The sequence below is a fragment of the Nanorana parkeri genome, unplaced genomic scaffold (genome assembly GCF_000935625.1).
Source record: "Nanorana parkeri isolate BGI_ZX_2015 unplaced genomic scaffold, ASM93562v1 scaffold108, whole genome shotgun sequence".
Classification (NCBI taxonomy): Eukaryota; Metazoa; Chordata; class Amphibia; order Anura; family Dicroglossidae; genus Nanorana; species Nanorana parkeri.
In genome coordinates, this window is record NW_017306376.1 from 24,745 (window position 1) to 35,327 (window position 10,583).

General features: G+C 39.2%; 1 protein-coding gene across 1 annotated transcript in view; it reads left to right on the forward strand.

The window, feature by feature from the left end:
* Positions 1–7,919, forward strand: part of PSAP (prosaposin) — an 18,770-nt gene extending 10,851 nt beyond the window's left edge. The window contains exons 8-14 of the mRNA XM_018553066.1: positions 2,135–2,251; positions 3,366–3,464; positions 3,574–3,754; positions 4,725–4,885; positions 6,397–6,477; positions 6,840–6,947; positions 7,691–7,919. Coding sequence (XP_018408568.1) covers positions 2,135–2,251; positions 3,366–3,464; positions 3,574–3,754; positions 4,725–4,885; positions 6,397–6,477; positions 6,840–6,947; positions 7,691–7,726 — 783 coding nt within the window. The 3' untranslated portion in view covers positions 7,727–7,919. The remainder of the gene's footprint in view (positions 1–2,134; positions 2,252–3,365; positions 3,465–3,573; positions 3,755–4,724; positions 4,886–6,396; positions 6,478–6,839; positions 6,948–7,690) is intronic.
* The last annotated feature ends 2,664 nt before the right edge of the window (positions 7,920–10,583 follow it).

Here is a 10,583-nt window from a genome sequence, read left to right on the forward strand (position 1 = left end):
GGGGGGGGTGTTGTATAGTAGTAGTTTCATTGTATAGTGACCAAGACAATGGAATAGCTTAAATTAGGGGCCAGTGTTTTACACGGATAAATGTAGACATTAAGTTGTTAGTGTCACTATCCAACCTTTATGTTAACTGTACTCATTCTGTACAATGTGCGGAGAATTGTTCATGCCCCAAATTCACCTCAGAATGCATGTGCAGGATAAAGCATTTCCAGTAGACTAGCACCAAAAAAATAACCGCTAACTTCCATTCTGATCAGTTTGGAATGTTAGTTCTGTATCCACTCAAACTTGGTAGCGCTTTGAATTGTCTGCTTAATAGATTTGTATTTTGATCAATGGTAATTATGCCTTGCATTCTGAAATCCACTTTTTTTTTTGTTTTCTCTTTGCTACTCCTTTTCTCTGTTTTAGCATCAGGTATGTGGTGTGACTTTTCTTTCTGTTATTGCTGTGCAAACTATAAATTACTAACCTATAACTTAGATCTGTGCAGCAAAGAGTTTGTATCATCCGTATATAGGACTCATGATTCCTGCATTGCTAATCTCTAGACTCCAATTAAGCATTACAATCCTATAGATTTGTATATCATTCTACTGGACATAGGAACATTTCTCCAGCCGCCTCCCACACCAACTATTTGGGTTTTTTATGGTGAACATTTGTCATAAGTATTATATTGGGACAGGTATCGCTACCTCCCCATTTTGGAGCCAATACGGACTAAATCTGAATTGAAATTAAGACCGATTTCTTACACTGATGCCAGTCTGTTTGCCGTTGATATAGCCTGGCTTGCATTGTGTTAAAACTTTTTCAGTGTTGAGAACAATGGTGGTTAACCTATTAGTGTGTTGAAAATTACTAAGCAACAAGCAATGCTGTAGTTCTACACACTTGTTGGATTTATTGAACCACCTTCCATACTTGTTAAAACATGATTTGAACCAGGTGAGGGTGCATTCATGCACGGGGCTTCATTGTATCATGCCAAAAAAACAAAACAAGGCCTTCTGGCTGTTCAGACTTTATATTTAGGGCAATTATTTACACTGAGATTGACCTGTGCTCTAAACTTGAAGCACGGGAATTGGGTAAATCTCATACAAAATTAATAGGCAAACTGATGACATTAACAATGACCCTGGAGCTTAAATTAAGACTCCTAAACGTACGCTTCTCAGTAACTTTACCTGTAATTAACCAATGGCTTTTTTTTTTTTTTTTCCTCTGCTGTATTAAGATTTTTCATAATGTGCATTCTCCTAGTAGTGTGTGTCACTGCAATTGATCTCTCCCCCTAAATGGGGTGGGGGGACTTGTGGAGATACAAATGCAAGAGCTGCTACTGCTGATTTGGCTTCTAATAGTCTAACCTTCAGGGTGCTCATTCATATCTGTGCTTCATTACCTGAGTAGTCAATGATCTGGACAAGTATGCAGCCAGTAAAACCAAAGGTCTTAACCCGTCCCCCATACTTGTTCCAGGTCTGTGACCGTGCAGTATGACTAAAGTCTAACCAGGGTTAAATGGCCTCTTCTGTATTTCCTTACATATGGACAAATCCAGTACAAAAGGGTATATTACAGCTGTACGTGTAGCCCCAGCTGACTAGGTTTTATGCAACGCCAGTGATAATCATTGAAGTTATTCAGAGCTCTGTCATGTTACATAGTTACATAGTATTTGAGGTTGAATAAAGACATTAGTCCATCAAGTCCAACCTATTAGGATCTCATTCTAGGAGTACCCGTACCCCTGTATATTACGGTCCCTTAAGAAATCGTCCAAAAGTTTCTTGACCAATTCCACATTCTTTGCTGAAATCACCGCCTGTGGCAGTGAGTTCTAGACCCTAACTGATCTTACTGTGAAGAACCCCCTTCGCCCCTTGTGCTGGAATTTTTTTTCCACCAATTTTAGGTGTGTGGCGAGGGCACTAGACTTGTATTAAAAAAAAAAAAAAAAAAAAAAACCTTTTGATTTTGTGTTTTTAGTTTGTTAAACTAACATGCTGACGTGAGAATCTCGCCCTGTTCTTTAACTATATGCCCTGTCCCGTGATTGCATTCTAAAATAAAAATAAATAATTTTTTTTTTACCTGGACTAAATGTTTCTTTCAGCCAGCAAAGGACCTATGTTGTGCCGCCGGTCTGTGTTCACAAAAAGCTTCCCCTCTACAGGACCTGATCCCTGCCAAAGTAATTGTTCCAGCAATGAAACTGCAGCCAGCCATAAAAGTAAGTAACCGTTACCTTTTCTATGAGTGAGCTATACTAGAGTAAAACTACATGAGTCTACTGCTAAATTTCAGTATTAAAAATGTGGTAGTCAATAAATTGCGTATAAGGCCTTGGGTAGACTATTGGGTGGCAGTTTATCCATTGTGTGTGTTCCTACCAGTGTCATTTAGTTAAGGGAGAACTGCACCACAGTTAAACCTATACCTTGTAAATTGCTACACAAGCCCTATTGTAACTTAATAATAAAGCGGAAGAAAAAAAAATTCTGGGAGCTATGGATTGCACACATGGTGTACACACTGCCTGGATTCAGGTTTCTAGGAATCCATCCTGGAAGTACCAACAGCAGAGATGAGAATAGATTTGAGGGCACACTTGTAACAAGTGTGCACATATACTGTGTGTGTGCTTTCACATTAGGCCTAAAAAAGACCTTTTTCAAAGCAGTTTACTTCCACTTTCAAAATGACCTTTGCCCTGCAATCTGTAGTCACTGCATTCAAAGTCATTACAATATGGCAACCTGGAGACATTACATATATACTATTGGGGTAGGAATCCTCCCTGTAATTTCTGCACTAAAATTTAAGTACATTTTTAGTCATCCCTTGCAGTGTTTTTTGGGAGATGCTAAGGCATACAGACGCTGCAAGTTTCATCATTATAACGCCAAACATGCACTAGGTGGTTATAATGAGCATGGGCACTCCCATTCTGGAAACGACATGGTGAAACTGCTAGTTCTTCAGAGCAGAAACTAGTAGGAATCTGCAACAAACGTTTACTAAAATCCTTGTATGTAAGCTGATCAGCCAGAGGGGATTTGTTTTACCAATGAAAGTGGCGTTGCACTTTAGGCAATTGTCAGTCCTGGAATTGTAAATTGTCTAATATAGAGAGTAAGCCCTCAGGAGCACGCCCCTCCTTACCATCTTGTCTTGAATTTATAATGTCTTCCTTATATTGTGAAGTGCTGCACAAACTGTTGGTGCTTTATAAATCCTGTATAATTAATATATTACAATTTTTAACACATCCAAAGCGTGTGGTGTTTTTGGTTTGGGGGTGTTTTGTGTTTTTTGGGAGACTAAACCGATTTTTGTCTTTTTAGATGGAACCTAAAACCCCTGAGGACCATCTTCCCATCTGTGAATTATGTGAAATGGTGGTGGAGAATGTAGAGAAGTTCTTGGATGATAACCGGACACGGGTGTGTATAAAACCTGCATGTTGAGTATCTGATGTTTTGTACAAGACCAAGTCTTGTTTAGATCTGCTGATGGTCTTATGTTTATTTATTTTATTGTTTCTCCCAATAGGTGAACATTAAGTCGGCTCTGGAAAAAGTCTGTGGTATTTTGCCCTCCCAATATCGCAGTAAATGTAAAGACTTTGTTGACACGTATAGTGATTTGATCATCACATTGATGGAAGAGGAAGGAAATCCAAAATTAATTTGCATGCTCATGGGGTGTTGCAGTGCCAGAGCACCACAAATTGGTGAGTGGTTAAAAAAAAAGTAACTCTTTCCTTGCAAGAGCTATTTTTCTTCCACACGTGAAAATGTATATTTTTAGCCTGAAAGTTGCTTATATCCCAAAGCAGATTTTCTGAAAGGAGGACCCGGGGGTACTTTAAAATTATATGTGCCAAAGTTTGTGGGGTGTTTTGGGTTCTGTCTTTTACCCCTCTGTAAAATATAAAGGATAAGATGATGCTGAGTAAATATCAGAAGGGGTACCCCACTGCAGGGTAGTTTGCCCAGAATTCAAGCCCCAATATCTCAAATTGGATGTAAAGCCAAAACTATTCTATTTTTTGGACAGAGTAGAAAATGGTTAATGCACTGTCGGGTTTACTTTTTGCAATCTGTCCCCATTAGGAAGGTTTCAATCTTTCTGACCTGTAGGGAAATCCCCCTCAGGCAGTTGTCACTGGAACAAGTGTCCTCATTGAAAGGTTTCTTCAATTCTGGTTAACTAATTTTTTTAATACACTTGTATATCTCCAACAATTTACACAGCACTTTACATACTGCGCATTTACATCAGCCCCTGCCATCAGGAAGCTTACAATCTAAGGTCCCCATCTCGCATGCATACAAAGGCCAGTTTAGACAGGAGCCAGTTAACTTACCAGCATGTTGAGTGAGGGAGGGAACTGGCTTACCCAGAGAAAACCCACAACTCTGTTTTTGTATCACCCATTTTTAGGTGTTTACCAAGAAAACTAGTGAGTCTGGAATAAAACCTGACATGGGTCAGAGCCTTTCACCACTCTGCTAATCTTAAACTTTAGTGGCTAGCATATAATAGGTAATGCAGCAATAGAATCCACTTATGTCTCCAGGTCAGGAGTCTCCGGTTTTATGTAAAGATCGCACAATCATATTACAAATACGGAGTCCCTTTTTCATATCGTTTACTATGTCAGAATGCGTCACTGAAGTTGGTTTGCTCTGTCTACACAGTGAAACTCGATTCTGCAAAAATGAAGTCTGGAAACTGTGGAATGTGCAAGATGATTATGGCGTATTTAGACAAAGTACTGGGACAAAATGCTACTCAGCAGAAAATTGAGGAAACGTTAGAGAAGATCTGCAACTTCTTACCGCCATCGGTATATGATGAGGTATAACACTTTTTTTGTAGATGTCTATAGAAAAAGCACTCAATGTATGTAGATGTGCTATGGTAGACTCTTACAATGCACATATGGCAAGACTTGCTTGCTGAATTCGACCAGTAAAGGGGGAAACTGCTGCAGCTTTTATTGTACTTGTCACAATTGTCCTTTAAGTGCAGGGTGAGGGAAAATATGGTCACGGGTACAGTATATGTACTCCTGTGACCCAAGGGGTAAAGCAAAATTTGTACTAGGGAACACTTGGTTAACAGGAGCATTTTGGACAGCAGGGGAGCATAGGCAAGTTCAAGATTACTGTGGCGGTTATAAACAAGTTGTTCCCATCCCTATGTGGTTATACTTGGGTGTAGTGCCACATTTGCATTTTCCTTCTATGTAATGTTGAGTATGTCGGGGAAATTGTCTACCATAAGTCTGTAAGGTGCTGGCAGACCTCCATTAACAGTTAAACTGCAGGACTGTCTTAAAGGGTTAAAGATCTTAAGGTCCAGGTGGTACACTGTATGTTCACTTAAGGGACAATTTTTTTTTTTTTATCTCCACACTGATCATAGCAGCTGCCTAGTGTCCTATGTATAAACTTGCTTCAAGAAACTAGAAGGGTAAGACCTATTTTATGCAGTCACATGTGCCTCGATAATCTCAAGCTATGGGTGGTCCCCACCCCCCATATATAGGTTTTGGAAGGAAGGGTACTTGCTGCGTTTATAACAAACTTATGCATTGGCTTTTAAAACTGTCCCCCTTCCTGGGCTTTTATATAGATCTATCCTCATGGGACCTGCAGGGTAAGAATGTAATTTACGGCTTTTATTTATACTGCCATTTTATACTCTAAACAGAAACCTCCATGTATCTGTAAAAAGAAATTGAGGTAACTGGACTTGCTGTAGTCTTGGAAGACTGTCCACTGGTCATCTGACCATCTTTCTTTGAGAGCTGGTTGGATGACCAATGAAACAAGAAAAATACAGCAAGTCCAGTTACCTTGCTTTATTTTACAGATATACCATGACCTGGATGACTGAGGACCTTCACCGACTGAAACCTCCATGATTCCTTGTGACACGCAGGCTGATTCAGAGTATAAAATGGCTTATGTCATTAAAAATGTATTTCTTTAAAAGCGCAGCACCCCTTCTCTTCTGCAACCCTGATGTGCATCTCTACAGATGCACGGCACATTCTTAGTTATGCCTCTCGGCTCTTGTACATTAACCCCTAGGATCCATAAAGTATATCTACTTTTGCAGTCACATTAAGGAAAAACCCCTCCCATTTATTTTGCTTAAAAAATAAAACCTTTTGTGAAGCCACAATCTGCATAATCTATACAAATATATAAACACATTTAACGTCAAAGCTGATAGTTATGGTGATACTTGTTGGAAAATCTTAAATAGAAAAAGTTATCAGATATAAGATCTCTTATGTTATATGCAGAAATGTTGGATAAACATTGGTTGCTGAATCCTATTCATGTCTTGTATTTGCAGTGCTACGCTGTGATTGGTGCTTATGGGCCAATGATCATGGATCTGCTGGTTAAAGAAATGGACCCAGGCTTGGTTTGTGTGGTAAGGATCTGTTCCGATACAAAACTATTTGTAATTTGTTTTTATGCTTGTTTATAGATCTCCTAGATATTGGTGGGTGACTTGGTACCTAGTTGGTGCTCACCTCCATAGCCTAACCCAGATGGGCACAGAATGAAGTTAACACTTGTAACTTGGGTGACTGTTAATAAGCCTGTGGGATGTAGATGACGCTTGTAGAAATGTTGTCTGATCTGTAGGGATCAATTGCTGCAGATAAGCCTCTACATTGACATGATGTACACTACATGTGTTTAACATTTACAATAACCTAAATAGTTGTAATTGTGTATTTCATGTGTACAGGACTGATTTAACTTGTTTTAATACATTTCCAAATACAGGAAATTGGTCTGTGCCCAGGTGTCAAAAAACCCCTTTTAGGAACTGAGAAATGTATGTGGGGTCCAAGCTACTGGTGCAAAGACTTGGAAACTGCAGGAAGTTGTAATGTAAGTTGACATCTCAATGTTTAAGTTTGCTAGAAAAGACCACTTTAAAATGTTTAGCCATATGGAGAAACAGGATGCAAGGGAAAATTCTCACTCTGATGGTCTGTGTCCGTGTAACTGGCTCCTGTCATAGGGACAAATTGCTGTCTGTCTTTTGAGATGTACTGAAGTAGCATTGCAGAGATTGATGATCAAACCTTTCTCTATTCTCCTAATACAAAAAGTTTGGTTTTTAGATGCATTTAAAAACTATGTATGTCACGCTTTAAATTTACATTAGCTTCCTGTCTAAATGCATGCACTCCAGTGATGGTGTCATGTAATTTCTCAAGGCTGGTTTCCTGGTGGTGACAACAGTGGACCAATGCCTGCACCAGGTCTTCCACTTGTCTCCACAGGAAGCGTCTGAGTAGTATAATGTGTATAGGTGAAAATATAGCTGCAATAAATGCAAAACAGATTACGGTAGTCATGCAGTTTAATATTTACAATTCAGTGTTTGTAAAGGGAACACATGAATTGGCTCACTATTTGAGCTTAAGTGAGGCTGTCTTTGCCATTGGATACAAAGCTTTTCAGACGGGAGCGGCCACTGAAATTGAACACAGCATCTCCTCAAGGATAGCTGAAGTGTATGAAATACGACCTGCTGTGTGTTTTTTGTTCTCTGGCTTGGTTTCATATTTTGGTCTTGGCAGTTGGCTTTTCCTATTGACTGACTGAAGATCTTTCTTTTTGTTTAGGCTATTGAGCACTGCAAACATCATGTTTGGAACTAGAGAAGACTTATTCTTGGAAGTGTGATGGACTGCACAGAATGGACCCCCACTTAAGATCGCACTATTCAAACCTGGAGAGAATATTTTTCTGTATGGATAGGTTGTACATATTTTTGTTCTGTAGAGAAATGTTCTGCACAAAAATTAGAGGATTCATTTTTTTTCCCCCTAGCTTTTCTTAAACTTTATTTTGTAAATTGTGCTTAATCCATAGAAGGGGGGTGTTATGTACAATGACTTAAATCGTAGATTCTGTAACTTTCTAGCTCTTTAAAACGCATGATTTCCTATCTGTTGCCAAGCTACTGAATTTTGCAGTTACCCAGAACATTCTTGTCACATTAAACCATGTGGGTTTTTTTTTGTAAAACTGAATCTAATGTCTTCAGGAGGAATCTTGCTTTCTGCAATGAGTACTTTTCTAACTGTATGTCCCCTGCCAAATGAGCTTCTGAAACAAAGGAGCAATTTAGAACTTGGTATCAAATCTATGGCCTTTTATAGGATCAGATAAAATTACAAACCATTAAAATTTGCCCAAAGTGTGAAATGGTGAAAAAAACGGGAGGCGACAAATCAAAAACCTCTCATGTTGAACTGAAGTTTGGTCACTTTAAGGGGCTTTCTCTATTTTAAGTGATATCATTTTTGCTTTGGTTGAGAGCAGCCACAGTTCATTGGAAACCATTTCACTTTGAGAAGAAAAGCAACGAGTGAACACAAATGGTTTCATAGCGGGGGGGGGCGGGGGGGGGCAAATGTTTTCCTTTTAGAAATGGGGCCCCTTTGAGTTTAGCATTTGCACACATGAACAGTTGAATGCTGTCAACATTGTTTGCCTTACTTTTGAAATGTTTTAACTTTGATCACAAGAAAAAAACCTAGTGACAGAGGGTCTAATGTACTAAACCCTAGACTTGAATTTGTGACAGTAAAAAATTTGACATGTGCTTTTTGCTAAAAAAAGCAATCAATAAAAAAACAATGTCCAAAAAACTTTGTCTCCAGTATCTTCACTAGACACTGATGTGGAGAGGTGTTGTATGCACAATAGGAATATTCTTTGAGACCAATTTTATCATTTGACCTTTTGAAGTCTGTTGCCCCAACATGACAGTGGTGGGCCATGTCCAAGGCACCAGCCTGTCACATGAAAGGTGAGGGAGTTGCATCTTCTCCCCATACCCAGAAGTGTTAGGTGCAAAATAAAATAACCATCTACTCTGTTCAGCCTTTGGGAAAATAGTAGATGCTGGTGAGAGGAAGGGGCAAAGTGAATTTTACTTTGCCCAACATGAGCAAATGTCCGAACTTGGTATAATACTGGTCCATGTATTAAGTAAACCTGTCATGAGGTAAATACAGGTGTTTAACCATTGCTGACCTCTTTATGAAAATACTAATTGCTGCTTGGCTGTTGTGCTAATTTAGTGGCTTTTAGCCTTTTTGTTTTTTTTGGTAGTTGCAGATCAGGGATTACTTGACTCTAAAAAAAAAAAAAAAAGCTTCCTGTGGCACAGCCTAAAGCTCATTACAGCTACTGGTGTGAAGAAAATTTGTAAGCATCAATGGCACAGGAAAATACAATGAAAGCAAGGAACAGAATCCCCTTACCTAATTTAAAATGCATAATAATGTACAAACATTATTTATTGTACTGTAACAAAAGAAAGAAACACAGCATGTCCCTCCTTCCAGAGCTAACCAGCTAAAAACACTGCTATCCCTATGACAAGGAAGCAGTTAACATGTAGCACCCCTCGCTATGCTATCAGCCTGGTGCCCAAGAAAGGGTGTGGGGGGTCATATCCTACCTACCTGGGCAGGAGTAGGAACTGAGATAAAAAAAACATTTGAAAAGTTGTGTGAACTCCAAGGAGGACCAGAAATTACAATTTCTGATGGCTATGCAGCTTTGGGGCCTTGCACTCCTATGCAAGGATTACATTCTACATGATCAGTCATCAAATTATTCTGTACATATTTATGGTAAACATGGCAGAGGTGTCCCCAGGCTGGGTGTCACCATTAGCAGCTGCCAGGACATCATGTGCACTTAAATCCATCTTGGTGATGGATGCCAGCACAGACAGGAGGGGACGTTTTATCCTTATCCCGCCGGGTACCCTCTCTCGTGCAGACTTTTCAGAGGGGGTGACGCAAATGACTTTCGGTGGCGTCATCACCCTTGTGACGCCACTGAACATGGCTACTTAAAGTGAACATGGCTACTTTAAAGAGTTACCTCCTAAATATGCAATCAAGTACCTTAACTAGTAAACAAATATCTTATTTGTGTATCACTAAGCTGTAGATGCTCAAATCATCTCTGAATTCATGCTGACATTTTCCTTCTGGAGGGTGGCTACTTTGTTCCTCGTGGTTCCTGTGTGTGTTGTAAAGTCACTGCTCCAAGCTCGCTCCTGTGATGACTACAATCTCAACACAAATTAGTAAACTAAACATGATGGTAGAGAATCATGGGAAGGAGCTTGGAACGATGGCTACTTTACAACACACACAGGGACCATGTAGAATAAAAGTAGCCACCCTCCAGAATGCAGGACAGCACCAATTCAGAGGAGAGTGATACACAAATAAGATACATTTTTGTTAATAATTTGGGTACTTGCATGCTTTTTTTTTTTTTTTAAATTTTTGGGTGTGTTTTTTTTTTTTTTTTTTTTTTTTTTTTTTTCTTCAAGGGTTTTTTTTTTCCATAATACATCATGTAAAAAAAGTACTAGATACAGTAAACACACCTATTGGTACATCACATATAAAAATATATAGATGCAGGGAAACCTGAGGTTAGAGAAGTCCCTCTCCACCCAAGGTCGCTCCCATTTGTATCTTG